Source organism: Ursus maritimus, unplaced genomic scaffold (genome assembly GCF_017311325.1).
Source record: "Ursus maritimus isolate PB19 unplaced genomic scaffold, ASM1731132v1 scaffold_24, whole genome shotgun sequence".
NCBI classification, from domain to species: Eukaryota; Metazoa; Chordata; class Mammalia; order Carnivora; family Ursidae; genus Ursus; species Ursus maritimus.
Window position 1 is genome coordinate 19,287,364 of NW_024424897.1, and position 14,235 is coordinate 19,301,598.

The 14,235-nt window shown below is 48.0% G+C and overlaps 2 protein-coding genes across 2 annotated transcripts in view; both read left to right on the forward strand.

The window, feature by feature from the left end:
• PTGES3L (prostaglandin E synthase 3 like) overlaps positions 1-989 on the forward strand; it is a 5,252-nt gene extending 4,263 nt beyond the window's left edge. Inside the window, exon 7 of the mRNA XM_040640565.1 lies at positions 258-989. Coding sequence (XP_040496499.1) covers positions 258-265 — 8 coding nt within the window. The 3' untranslated portion in view covers positions 266-989. The remainder of the gene's footprint in view (positions 1-257) is intronic.
• Positions 990-3,888: 2,899 nt separating this feature from the next.
• On the forward strand, positions 3,889-13,368 carry AARSD1 (alanyl-tRNA synthetase domain containing 1). Its single transcript, XM_008701325.2, has 12 exons — positions 3,889-4,047; positions 4,181-4,312; positions 6,473-6,632; positions 7,980-8,037; positions 8,447-8,603; positions 8,699-8,815; positions 9,038-9,168; positions 9,441-9,507; positions 9,688-9,779; positions 10,257-10,311; positions 11,359-11,453; positions 13,144-13,368. The coding sequence occupies exons 1-12, from the start codon at positions 4,009-4,011 to the stop codon at positions 13,277-13,279; spliced, it is 1,239 nt and encodes a 412-aa protein (XP_008699547.1). The 5' UTR covers positions 3,889-4,008; the 3' UTR covers positions 13,280-13,368.
• The last annotated feature ends 867 nt before the right edge of the window (positions 13,369-14,235 follow it).

A 14,235-nucleotide genomic window follows, 5' to 3' on the forward strand; every position in this document is an offset into this window, starting at 1 on the left:
TTTTTTTTTTTTTTTAAATTTATTTGAGAGAAAGAAAGCATGCATGTGAGCAGGGGGGAGGGGCAGAGGGAGGGAGAATCTCAAGCAGACTCCCCGCTGAGCATAGAGTCCAAGATGGGGCTCCATCCCAGGACCCTGAGATCATGACCTGAGCCGAAATCAAGAGTTTAGGTCACTTCACCGACTGAGCCACCCAGGCGCCCCTTTTTTGAAGCTCTTTTTCGGGGTCCTCTTCATGTTTTATTTGTTCTTCCCAGGCACCTGAGTATGGCTGCATCAGATGGCAGGATAGGAGAGGAGGAGACTGGTGGGGCTCCTTACTTTCTACCAATTGCCTGTAATCTTTGTGTTTGGGCCAGTCATCAGGGCTCTCTTGAGTATTTGAGCATGTGTATATATGTGGTAGAGCAAAAGCCAAAAAGCAGCAGATAGATTATAAATAAATCTGCAAGAACACTTTTCTGTCTCTTTCCTTCTTGCACTTCTTCCACCTGGAGGCAATCCTTTTCTACCTCTATTGTTCCTCTCAAGGGGAGGGGTGGATGTCACAGATCCTGGTCCTCATTGTTGAGATTGGAAGCAGAAAGATGTTGGGAGCAGGCTTGTAACCAAACTGGGGATTTTCTCATGCCCAGGTCAGTGCTCCTATTTCTCAGACCACAACCAGCCTTTTGCTGTATCGCCACCCCTAGAGCTAGCCAGAAACCCGCCTCAGCTTTCTGCATACTCCAGAAATTTCTTTATACTTTCAAAGCTAATTGTTATGTTAGTTAATGCCTATGTCTCTTTACTCTTCTGTTCATCAGCTACCCCATTCATCCATAAACATTTTTTGAGTGCCTGATGTGTACTTAAACAAAATGCCATACCCAGACTTTGCCCTTGAACTCATAGTAAAATACTGAGATTTCTTTAAAAAATTGAACTTGAAAGTTTATATTGGTAATATATAGACATAGTTTAACAAAATAGTTTAAAAGGGATTGATGAATGGATAAAGAAGGTCTGGTATATGTACACAATGGAATATTACTCAGCCATCAAAAATGAAATCTTGCCATTTGCAACGATGTGGATGGAACTAAAGGGTATTATGCTGAGTGAAGTAACTCAATCAGAGAAAGACAATTATCATATAATCCCACTGATATGTGGAATTTAAGAAACAAGGCAGAAGATCATTGGGGAAGACAGGAAAAAAATGAAACAAGATGAAACCAGAGAGGGAGACAAACCATAAGAGACTCTTAATCATAGGAAACAAACTGAGGGTTGCTGGAGGGGGGGGGGGATGGGGTAACTAGATGATGGACATTGGGGAGGGTATGTGTTGTAATGAGCACCTGGGTATTATATAAGACTGATGAATCACAGTCCTGTACCCCTGAAAGAGATAATACATTATATGTTAATTAAATTTAAATAAATTTAAAAAAGTTTATAAGAGACAAGAACATTATATACTGATAAAAGTTTCAAGAACAATAATGAACATATACACACCTAATAACAGAGCTCCCAAATATAAAAAAAATAGTATGAAAGGGTATATAATATATTTATTAAATAATTTTTTAGAAGATTTTATTTGAAAGAGCGAGTGAACTCGCACGAGTGGAGGGAAGGGGCAGAGGGAGAGGGAGAGGCAGACTCGCTGCTGAGCAGGGAGCCTGACATGGGCTTCAATCCCAGGACCTCAAGATCATGACCCAAGCAGAAGGCCAACCGGCTGAACCACCCAGGTGTCCCAAAGGGCATAAAATTTAGAGTAAAATTTATACTCCCTCAATAAGGGTAACCACTGTTAACAGTTTCTCTGATAAATTTCTTTTTTTATTTAAACAAATTTTTAAAAGATTTTATTTATTGAGAGAGAGAGAAAGCACAAGCAGGAGCAGAGGGAGGCGCAGAGGGAGAGGGAGAAGCAGCCTCCCCACTGAGCAGGGAGACAGATATGGGGCTGGATCCCAGGACCCCCGGATAATGACCTGAACCGAAGGCAGACACTTAACTGACTGAGCCACTCAGGCGCCCCTCTCTGACAAATTTCTATGACTATATATGTATATATGCTGTACATGTTATACATTCCGTTAATACCTATAGCTTATATAATTATATTGTATTATATAGTTATCTGATATGTAAAACAATATATAATAATATGAAACAAACATCTATGGTTTTGTAGATTACTTATATATAATATATATTATAATTTAGTAGACATACAAGCCAATGCAGTGTGTGAACATAAGTGGAATCATACTATGTACTTCTTGAGCTCTGCTTTTTTTTACTTAATATATATTGGGGCTCTTTCCAAATTAGTATATACAGACCTAATCTTTTTCATGGCTACATGGTATTCAATTGAATATATTTTCCATAATTTAACTGATTCCTTATTGAGGGACATTTAGGTGGTTGTTGGTCCTTTTTAATTTTCAAACAATTCTGCAATGAACATTTAAAAATGTGTTATCTTTTAAAAAAATGAAATAAAATAAAAATGTGTTATCTTTACATATTTGGCAAGAATATCTGTAAGGTAGATTTCTAGAAGTGGAATTGCCAGGTCAAAGAGTAGATACATTGAAACATTTTAATAGATGTTGCCAAGTTGCTCTTAGATTGAAATTGGACAGCTTCCTGCTCCCACCAACAGAGTGCCCTAGTCTCCAAAACCTTTTAGATATTTGTGAAGGTAAAAAATTGTACCTGATTTAATTTACTTTTAATTATAAGATTGTTGAGTGTTTATTAGTGATTGGTAGTTCTTCTAGGGTGCTCTGTCTATATCTTCTGCCCATTGTGCTGTTGACATTCGTTCTTAAAAAAAAAAAACCTGATAATACAAAGCTGTATTTGTATCATGCTTTACAATTTACTAAGTCTTTATATATTATCTCATTAAAAATTTTTGAACCTCATATCAGTCTTATAATTGGGCCTTTTCTTCATAGGTGATTGAACAGGTTACAATAAGTGGCAGAGTTGGGACATGAACTTGTATAGCATATGTCCCTCCTCTTATCCACGATTCTGAAAACCAAAAAGTTCTGAAAACCCACTTAGAAAAAAACTGACAGCAAAACTCGTTTGGCAGCAAAACCTAACCTAAAATGATGTGGAGCTATTTACAGTATTTGTTTATTCCATGTAGTGCATTTATTTCTCAGCATAAACGATGTGTTTGATGACATGATGTTGTCCAGGGTTCCGAGTGGAGCGTGTTACCTAGCAGATGGGGTATGCTCTGCATTACTGCCGAAAATTTGAAAAGTCCTACATTTTGAAACACCTGGAGTCTTCAAACTTCATTATTAGCTGAGTTAAGAGAGCAGAAAGTTAATTTTAACATCTAATCCGTTTAATGTTTTAAGATACTGATTACAGGTTGTAACTTGTGTTAGCCTTGCTTATCTACACTGTCCAATTAGGTAGCGCTAGTCACCTGCGGTTATTGAGTGCATGTGATAATACTGAGTACTGAGATGTGGCCAGTGCAAGCTGAGAGGTGCTTTAAGTGCAAAATACACACCAGCTTTCGAATATTTTGTGCGGAAAAAAAATCTCACTTATTTTTACAGTCGTTATCACACAATGACATAACGTTCTGGATCTGTTGATTTCAATACAACAGTAGCAGATGGGGCTTGCCCTAATTTCTAATTGGGCAGCGCGGCCGTCTATCCAAATCAGTACCACCCAACCGAGACTGCGCGGGGCTAAATTGAGTGCCTTGACAAGTTCAGGCCGCATGCAGTTTTGTTTTATTTTCTCTTCTGGCCCTTTCCAAAGTCTTTACACAGTTGCTAGGCACCTCGGAATGTCTGCAAATCGCAAATCGCATTTGCAGTAAATTTGTCCAAGCCACACCCCATCCTCTGCCCTCTTGCTTCTGCGCGGAGACGCGCCCGCGGTGAAGATTGTCCCGCGCGACTCTCCGTCGGCCAGCGGGCGTTCCTGTGTGCGCGGGTCCCCGCGTCCCGGGAGACGGCGGCGATGGCGTTCCGGTGTCAGCGGGACAGCTACGCCCGCGAGGTGCGGCCGGCTGGGCGAGGGCGGATGGGGCGGTGCGGGAGCGGGACGCCGCGCGGAGGGGGTGCCGAGGGAGACTCCGTCCCAGTGGCCTGAGGGCTGGGGTCGGGCTTATTCTCTGTCCCTCTCTGTGCAGTTCACCACCACCGTGGTCTCCTGCAGCCCCGCCGAGCTGCAGACCGAAGGAAGCAATGGCAAGAAGGAAGTGCTGAGCGGCTTCCATGTGGTGCTGGAAGACACGCTGCTTTTCCCCGAGGGCGGGGGACAGGTACCAGGCCCGCGCCTCACCCCGATCCCCTTCCAGGAAGCCCTTCATTCCTTCCTGCTCAGGTGGAAAATGCCCTCGTGCCCCTCTGCCCCGGCCGTGATGAGTGCAGATGGCAGTTAGTTCAATCCGGGTTATTTGTTTACCCAACAGATATTTATCGGGCCATAGCATATGCTGGGTACTTATTCCAGGGGCTAAGGATAAGGGGTGAAGAAGGCAGCATCTTTACTTACGTAGGGTACCTATCCGAGAAGACAGACAAAATGGTGAACAGATAAAATAGAAGGCCCGGTATGGTAAACACTATAAAGAAAATTAAAGCTTGAGGGAAAGACAGTGGTGGGATGTTCTCCTAGGTAGGGAGCACGTTATTTCGGTAGAGACGAAGTGAAGTGAGGGGGTAAGCCATTGCAATTACCTAATGGTGCTGGTGGGGATGGGGAATATTCCAGGCAAGGAGAACAGCAAGTGCGAAGGAATTAGGCGTTAGCTTAGGGTGTTTGCCAGGGCCTGGAAAAGATTTCCTTGAAGGAGCACAGCAGAAGACAGATTTATTGGTGCTGTGTTGGGTAGGAGCACGGTCCAGTGTGAACACGGGAAAGGAGGGTAATAGCAGCAAAAAGGTGAGCATTATGGGAGAGGCTCTTCTAGCAGGGATAATAGCACAAAGAAAGGCAGGGAAGCCAAAGGAATCTGTCATGTCTAGTTAACTGCAAATAGTCCGATGTAGTTGGAGCCTGTGGTGTGTGTTGATGGCAGGCTGGAGATGATGACCTTGGAAAGGCAAATTGGGGCCAGTTCAGAGGAACTTGAAGGATGTGTTAAGGTGTGTGGACTTCATTCAAGAAGCTGTGGTGAGGGGCGCCTGGGTGGCACAGTCTGTTAAGCGTCGACTCTTGGTTTTGGCTCAGGTCGTTATCTCAGGGTGGTGGGATCGAGCCCCGAGTGGGGCTCTGTGCTCAGCACAGAGTCTGCTTGAGATCTCTCTCCCTCTGCCCCTCCTACTCCTGCTCGCTCTCTCTCTCAAAAAAATAAATCTTAAAAAAAAGAAGCAGCTCTGGTGAGCCGTGGAGGTACTTAGGCAAAGAAGTGACACAAAAGAACATGTTTAGTAAACTTAGAAAGTTCCGATTTCATATCCATGTCATCATTATTACAGGGATTTTCTGCTGAAGGAAGACCTGTGACCTCAGGCAACTAAAGGACTCACTTCATATATCGTTTCTTTCAGGAAGTCTTCCCTGATTCCCTGAGACTATCAGGTCTCTTTCGTCTGAGCTCCTCGAGAGCAGTGTACTTTTTTACATTGTGGCGTGTTGTAGTTCATATTGCAATGACCTGTGTGTGTGTCGTGTTCTTTTCCGGACTCTTAATTTCCGTGGGGGGTCTTGTCTGGTTTACATTGTATTCTTGGTCGCAGTGTCTTGTAAGCAGTTGGCACTAGATATTTTTTAATTATTTTATTTTATTTAATTTATTTATTTTTTAAGGATTTTATTTATGTTATTTGACAGAGAGAGAGAGGGGGAGAGAGCACGCACGCGCCAGCAAGGAGAGCAGCAGGCAGAGGGAGAGGGAGAAGCAGGCTTCCCTAGGAGTAGGGAGCCCAATGTGGGGCTTGGTCTCAGGACCCTGGGATTATGACCCGAGCTGAAGGCAGCCGCTTAACCAACTGAGCCACCCAGGCGCCCCTAGATATCTTTTTTAAGTGAATGAATGTTTTTGTTTTTTTAAAGTAATCTCTATACCCCACGTGGGGCTCAAATTCATGACCCCAAGATCAAGAGTCACATGCTCCACCGACTGAGCCAGCCAGGCATTCCTAAAATGAGTGAATGTTTTTGAATCTAATGCCAGTAGTAGTGCGGAGGATGGAGTGGAAGGAGGGAGCGAGGAAGATTCAAACCATTTTAGAAACTATTGAAAAATAAGAATCTAAATTAAGGCAGTGAGAGTGACGATTAAGGTTTTTCGGGTTTTACTAAAATCTTCGTTGCTGTAGTTACAATTTTTGTTTCAATTCTGTTATTTTGTTCTGAAGAACAATATATATGGGTGTCTGGGTGTGTTTCTCACACACTTTCTCTAGCGGGTCTTTGTATCTAGGAGTTAAGGTGAGCTCTGCCTCCCTCCACTGATTAGCTTTACTTCTTTCCCCAGCCTGATGACCATGGTACAATCAATGACATCTCTGTGCTGCGGGTGACCCGCCGGGGGGCCCAAGCTGATCATTTCACACAGACACCCCTGGCCCCTGGGACCGAGGTCCAGGTCCGGGTGGACTGGGAGCGGAGGTTTGACCACATGCAGCAGCATTCGGGTAGGTGGGGTGGCGTGGGGGCCCTGCAGGAGGGGCGGTTGCCATGCATGGGGAATGCCGTGATGATTGAGATGTGGTTTGGGTTGTCTAGGAGGTAACCTTGTGTAAAGGACGGACTTTCAGAATGAGCTCCAATTCAGGCTAGATATGATAAGTGGTATAAAAACAACATGAACAGGGGCGCCTGGGTGGCTTAGTTGGTTAAGCGACTGCCTTCAGCTCAGGTCGTGATCTCAAGGTCCTGGGATCGAGCCCCCGTATCGGGCTCCCTGCTTAGCAGGGAGTGTGCTTCTCCCTCTCCCGCTCTCCCTGCTTTTTCTCTCTTTGTGTCAAATAAATAAATAAAAATCTTAAAAAAAAGAACAACCAATGTAAACAAAGTAAAAGTATTAGAATAACTGCTGGGTTTGAGTATTACCAACTTCCCACTTGTTACCCGGATATCTCCTGGGCTTCTTGAAATCAGCATGTCCAAAATGGACTTAAAAAGGCATCTCTTCCCCCAGACTTGATCTTCCATTAGCATCCACCTGGTTGCTTGAATCCTGAAAGTCAGTGCAGACACCTGTTTGGGGATAGCCAGCCACAGAGTCCTGTCAGTTTATCTTCTAAAGCTAGCTCTTCACTTCCTTCCACTGTCAATGCAGTCATCCTGCACCTCTGAAATAGGTCATTTGTAAAATGGCATCATGAGCTTCTTGTAGAGTTCTCATGAGGATTTTCTTTTCTTTTCTTTTCTTTTCTTTTCTTTTCTTTTCTTTTCCTTTCTTTTCTTTTCTTTTAAAGATTTTTATTTATTTATTTGTCAGAGACTGACAAGCAGGGGGAGCTGCAGGCAGAGGGAGAAGCGGGCTCCCCTCTGAGCAGGGAGCCCGATGCGGGGCTCGATCCTAGGACCCTGGGATCATGACCTGAGCAAAGGCAGATGCTTAACCGACTGAGCCACCCAGGCGCCCCCTCATGAGGGTTTTACTTACTTACTTACTTATTTATGTATGTATGTATGTATGTATGTATTATTTTAGAGAGCAGGCATGAGTGTGCGGGGTGGGAAGGGGCAGAGGGAGAGAAAGAATCTTAAGCAGACTCCATGCACAGTGGAGCCTAGCGTGGGGCTCGATCCCATGACCCCGGGATCATGACCTGAGCGGAAATCAAGAGTCAGATGCTTAACTGACTGATCCAGGCAGGCGCCCCCTCATGAGGATTTTCAATAAAATATCTGTCAAGAGTATGAAACCAGTGCCCGTCAGGTCTTCAACAGGGAGAGTGTCTGCGATGATAGCGTGGGAATCTGAGGCTGGCTGTGCTGCTCACAATTCCCTGTGTCTTGTTCTCTCTGCTCAGGGCAGCATCTCATCACAGCAGTTGCTGACCATCTGTTTGGGTTGAAGACCACATCATGGTGAGCAGGGGGCATAAGACTAACCGTAGGTCGCAGGTCCCCAACTACCCCAACGGGTAAGCGAGTGGCAGGGAGAAAAGAAAGGGTAGTGTTCAAAATCTGCCGTGTTCTCCTGTTCCCGTTCGGATAGGGTGGTGGGTGACCTTGTGTGTCTCAGGGGACACATGAGGATGGGAGAAGGAAAAAGCATGGAGTTTGGAGCCCAGAGACCCAGGGGGTGAATTCTGGCTACGTGATCTTGCTCACGTTCCTTCTGAGCCCTCACCTGTGAAAAGGAAATGACAGTCTCTACCCTGCAGGATTCTCATGAGCATTAAGTAAGATACTTTATACGAACCTTCTCTGTAAAGCTTCTTACGTCACCGTGGTCATCGTCAGCATCCAGTGACCACTCCGCTTCTTCTGGCAGGGAGTTAGGGCGAGTCCGGAGTGTGATCGAACTGGATAGCCCCTCCGTGACTGTAGAGCAGGTGGCCGCCATCGAGCAGAGCGTCAATGAAAAAATCAGGGCCCGGCTGCCTGTGAACGTGCGAGAGCTGAGCCTGGATGACCCGGAGGTGGAGCAGGTGAGGGAGAGCCAGTCGGGTAGCGTCCAAGGAATGGTGCTCCGAGAGCCCCTCCTCAGCAGTCAGATGGCTCTTCTCCCTCTGTCGCCTTCCAGGTGAGGGGCCGGGGTTTGCCGGACGATCACGCGGGGCCTGTTCGAGTCGTTACCATCGAGAGCGTTGATGCCAACATGTGCTGTGGGACCCATGTGAGCAATCTCAGTGACCTTCAGGTAGGCGAGGAAGGGCTCCCAAGTGGCTAGGGGGGAGAGCGTTGGGGAAGCGGGGGTCATGACCAGCTGGGAGTGATCGAGGGGGACAGTGGAGGCGGCCTCGGTGAAGTCACCCCTCTCTTGCTTCCCAGCTGGGGGGCAGGTCTAGGGAGCTCCTACCCTCAGGTCTTGCCACCACTGTAGTTCGTGTGTGTGTATGTGTTCCCCCCTTGCCGCATGTAGGTCATTAAAATTCTGGGCGTTGAGAAGGGGAAAAAGAACAAGACCAACCTGGCATTTCTGGCTGGGAACCGGGTGCTGAAGTGGATGGAGAGGAGCCATGGAACTGAAAAAGCACTGACCGCACTGCTGAAGTACGCCCCCTGCCCCCTCCCGGTCAGGGAGACCGTAATCTCTAATCTCGGTGGGGTGAGAGGCAATCATAAATGATCAAGCGCTTTGGACAATATGTCAGACCCACGCGAAATGGCTCGTTCTTTTATATCTTCTTCCTCAGTTGCTTAGGAATGTCCCCGGGTCCCCATCTGGAGGGAGTGCACTGTCCAGAAGGGCCTCATGGATTTACACCCCGCACCACAAGCCGTTTGGGAAGCTGGGCGGGTGACCACACGCCTTTCCCTTGCAGGTGTGGAGCGGAGGAGCACGTGGAAGCCGTGAAGAAGCTACAGAACTCTGCCAAGCTCTTGCAGAAGGTGACTTACTCCGCAGAGGACGGAGAGGGCAGCCCTGGAGTAGGCTCCCCAGACCCGACCCCTCCGCCCAGCCGGCTGTGTAGTTCGTCAGAGCGGGGAGGGAGGGGAGAGAGAAGTGGCGGGAGGATGGCGACTCGCGTGTTACTCCTCCTGTCCGCTGAGTGATGGCATCCGTTTCAGAACAACCTGAATCTGCTCAGAGACCTGGCCGTGCACGTGGCCCACAGCCTCCACAACAGCCCGGACTGGGGAGGTGTGGTCACATTACATAGGTGAGAGACAAGGTGTGGGAGCGTTGGGCTTGGGGTTCAGCCTGTCCCCTGTGTGCAGTGCGTCGTGGGAGGCGTGTTGCTCACTGGTTCCTCCAGGCTGAGCAGACCCTAGGAGATGTGTTACCTTCCAGTACACCTTTATGCGCCAGACTTCCTGGGTTCGATAAGAGCATCTTCCCAGCAGCACTGTGACTGTAACTGTCATCACCAGCTTCCCTCACCCCCTTCACCACCTACCAGATCTGTCCTTACCTGGGTGATCTTGTTCGAGAGAGGCTCACACGAATGCAAAGCAGGCTGTAAACTGCTGGGAAGGCCTCGTTGCTGGCGCTCAGCCGTGCCGTCTGTCTTTGCTAAGGGAGTCTGGGACTCCACACAGACAGCAGCAAGGCCAGCCTTGTGAGGAGGAGGGCGGCTCCCTGCCGTTTCCCAGCTCCCTCTCCAAGCTGGGTCTCACATCTGTGTCCTCTGTTGTAGGAAGGAGGGTGATTCTGAGTTCATGAATATCATTGCCAATGAGATCGGGTCCGAGGTAAGAGGAGCGTGAGATTCTCTGTCCGCCCTGAGTGGAGACCTAAGTGAGGGGCATCAGTTTAGCTGAGGTCCCTTCACATGAACACATGAGGAGCAGGAAATAGAAGTTCATTCAGTACTGTTTGGTTGGTTGGTTGGTGTTTTTAGCACTAGCTACAAGCCAAGCTCTGTTTCAGGTGCTGAGTTAGAGCTCTGATATTGACCTTTCTGGGGATGTGAGAGTTACCAGCTTCTGAGTTCCCCTTATCAGAGCTGGAACTCATCCAAGCCACGCAGATTTACGTGTGCCAGAGGCCTGGTTTAGAAGTGATGGGGCTGGCTAGGCCCTTTGAGGGCCATCCTTCCATTTTCCTTTGCCTCTGGCTTCAAGTGCCCCTGCCCATCCTGACAGTCTGCAGCTTCGTGATTTCCCAGTCTCTCTTTTGCATTTACTCCAAAAAATACTTTTTGGGGTCCCTGCTCCAGGCCAAGCAGTGTGTATGTCTCCTTTCCTAATTCTGTATAGAGCGTACTGATTCTCAAGGAACTCACAGCGGAGTCTGGGAGACAAATGTGTATGTCGACATTTCTAATTGAGGGTGGTAAATGCTAGGGGTGGAGGAACATGTCACCTGGAAGAGTGGGGAGGCCCCCGGGCAGGGGGCTGGAGGACTGCTTAGTGGTCATCAGACAAAGGAGCAAAGGCCACCGGGCAGAGGGAGCTTTAGGCAGCGGCAGGTGCAGGGTGCGTGGGGGAAGGCGGCAGCCAGGCTACAAAGGCGGGTGGGAGTCAGATCACAAAAGGCATTTAGCACCTGGCCATGGTCAGCAGCCTTTTTTCCCCCTCTGCCTCCTTGATGTTTAATCTCAGTTCCCGTAGTCATTCTCAAAAAGTTTCTGGGCCCTGGCGGGCTGGGGTGTGGGGCTGCGTTGTCACTCATCAGGAACATCACTCATGGTTTAGGGGCAAGAAGTCTAATCTTGAGACTGAGGAGAGGGCAGGGTTTAGGGGGATTGACCCCACTTTCTTAAGTATCAGGGCTTATCTCCTTCTCTTACCTCCTAGGAGACCCTTCTGTTCTTAACTGTGGGCGATGAGAAAGGTGCCGGGCTCTTCTTACTGGCAGGGCCGGCTGAGGCCGTGGAGACCCTGGGCCCCAGGTAATCTTCTGTGGACTGCCTGCACTGACTTGTGACTCTAGCCCTTGACCGGGGAAAAGGGCCACCACCTCTGTGATCTCATTTTGGGTCACATCACAGGCATGTGAGGTGGGCCAAGCGGGAATGAGTACCACCACCATCATTCCTAATTTTGCAAATAAGGGACAGCACGTGTCCTGTGCCTGAGATCTCGCAAGTACGGTGGCAGAACTAAGACTCAGACCTGGGTCTTTTGTGCTCCGCATCTCCTGTGCTTTCTGTTTTTTTCTTTTAGAAACCGAGGTACGTAAGTGCTGCGTGAACTCAGGTGCCGGGTCGTCCCTAGGCGGGTGCAGCAGGTGCTTCGGGCATCTGAAAAAAAATTAGGATTTTAAGACTAAGCATAAAAATAGGCATAGATATCGTTGTTATGGAAAAATTAGAACTTTGTTGAATTTCTTTACCCTCATGTTATCGTTGATGTTTTCTTACCTTAAATTAGGTACGGAGGTTGTTTAGGGTTTTCAGAGTCCCACTTGGCTCTGATGAACATATGTTCAAAGGAAAATATAGGGGGCCTGGGTGGCTCAGTCGTTAAGCATCTGCCTTCGGCTCAGGTCATGATCCCAGAGTCCTGGGATCAAGCCCCACATCAGGCTCCTCTGCTGGGAGCCTGCTTCTTCCTCTCCCACTTCCCCTGCTTGTGTTCCCTCTCTCGCTGGCTGTCTCTCTCTCTCTCTGTCAAATAAATAAATAAAATCTTAAAGAAAAAAAAAAAGAAAACATAAGAATTTGTTTATTTTTAAAAATATTTTATTTTATTTGAGAGAGAAGGAGCAGACGAGCAAGGGGAGGAGCAGAGGGAGGAGGAGGACAGTCCCTCCTGAGCAGGGAGCCCGACGCTGGGCTCGATCCCAGGACCCTGGGATCATGACCTGAGCCAAAGGCAGATGCTTAACCAACTGGGATCATGACCTGAGCCGAAGGCAGATGCTTAACCGACGGAGCCCCCCAGGAGCCCCAGGGAAACAGGAATGGAAAGCACAGCTCCCTGACAGGCAGCCAGCTGTGGCCTATAGAATGGTTTGGTCTGTGTAGTATTTTAAATTTTCAAAATCATTGTTACATTTTAAAATTGGATTTGTACATAAAAATACAGAGTTCTAGCTTTTCTCAAGAAAGGAAAAGAAGGTCCGCTCTGGCGACACTGGGCCCGCATTCCCACATGGCAGTAGCTGCAAGGAAAGGGCTGGTGGCGCCCTCTTCAGGCAGGCCAGGCTCATCGCGCTGCCGCCGTCCCCGCTTCTCACCCGCAGCTTGCTGCACTGCTGCTTCCCACAGGCATTTGTGTCCACAGCCCCTTACCTCTCGTGGACACTCACCCCGCTCCCTGGAGGTTTCCATAATTTATCTGGCCCCCCCATTTCTAGATACTTCCATTGTGTCCAGTTATTCACGCTTTTTTTTTTTTTTTAATGCCTGGAACAACACATACTAGTTCATTTTTTGTTCCCCTAGTTACTGACTCTTACACTAAACATGTACTCTGTATCTGTGCACATGTGCCGGTATTTTGAAGAAGGATTTCTAGAAGCCGACTACTCTTCCTTTCTCTCCCCTCAGCCCTGGGGGAAAGAGTCAGGGCTGCCTTTGGTTTTTCTGTGGCTTTTCCCTCGGAGACGTCCTCCCTGACTGTGTCTCTGCTCCCCAGGGTGGCTGAGGTTCTGGAGGGCAAAGGAGCTGGGAAGAAAGGCCGCTTCCAGGGCAAGGCCACCAGGATGAGCCGGCGGGCAGAGGTGCGGGCGCTCCTGCAGGACTACATCAGCACTCAGAGCGCCGAGGAGTGAGGACGCGGTCCGGGGCTCCGGCCCTGGAGAACGGGCCTCCCGTGACCACAGAAAGAGTCTCTTGGACAATAAAATAGTTTGACTTGAAATGGTCGTGGTGGCACATGCATATGACTGATTTGTACAGTATTCTCCGGGGTGTGTATGCGATGAGTATCTGTTGGGGAATAAACAGCTTTCTCATTTGGCCCCTGTTAGAGTAACCTGCACCAGGGAGCTTTACGGTGACAAGTGTCCTAACTTCTCTAAAGCAGTTGCCACCTTTCTGCCTGTGGAAACGTAACTGTCTAAGGGCAGGGCGAGCCAGTCTGGAGGCTCAGCAGAGGGCTTCGATTCATTCAGAGCTCCTTGTTTTCTTGTCCTTATTTTCCTAGTCCTGTATTTTAGAACTAAAAAGCATCAATGACTTTGCAAATAGGTCAAGAGGCCACACAAATAGCGGAGAAGGAGCCTCCATGTCTGTTACCGAGGCAGAGAAGGGCTGGAGAAAGGCGCTGTGGAAGACTGAGCCAAAGAGAGCTGGCGTCAGACCAGCGAGCCTTTCAGAATCATTGTTAGAGCTCCAGAGGGACCTGTAGTGATCAAAGGAAGACAAAATAGTTCTAAATTCGTGTGCATCTAATAACAGCCTCAAAACACATGAAGCAGAAATTGACAGCTGAAAGAAGAAACAAATTCACACTCGATGGAAGATTTAAACCGATCCTTCAGTATCTGATGGTATAAGAGGAAGCGTGACCTCGAGGTTAAGAACATAGATAAGAGGGGCGCCTGGGTGGTGCAGTTGTTAAATGTCTGCCTTTGGCTCAGGGCGTGATCCCGGCGTTCTGGGATCAAGCCCCACATCTGGCTCCCCTGCTGGGAGCCTGCTTCTTCCTCTCCCACTCCCCCTGCTTGTGTTCCCTCTCTCGCTGGCTGTCTCTATCTCTGTCAAATAAATAAATAAAATCTTAAAA

Coding starts and splice junctions, on each gene's coding strand:
- AARSD1 (XM_008701325.2), top strand. CDS start 4,009: ATGGCGTTCCGGTGTCAGCGGGACAGCTACGCCCGCGAG. Junction 4,313..6,472: donor TCCCCGAGGGCGGGGGACAG/GTACCAGGCCCG, acceptor TTCTTTCCCCAG/CCTGATGACCATGGTACAAT. Junction 11,454..13,143: donor GTGGAGACCCTGGGCCCCAG/GTAATCTTCTGT, acceptor TCTGCTCCCCAG/GGTGGCTGAGGTTCTGGAGG.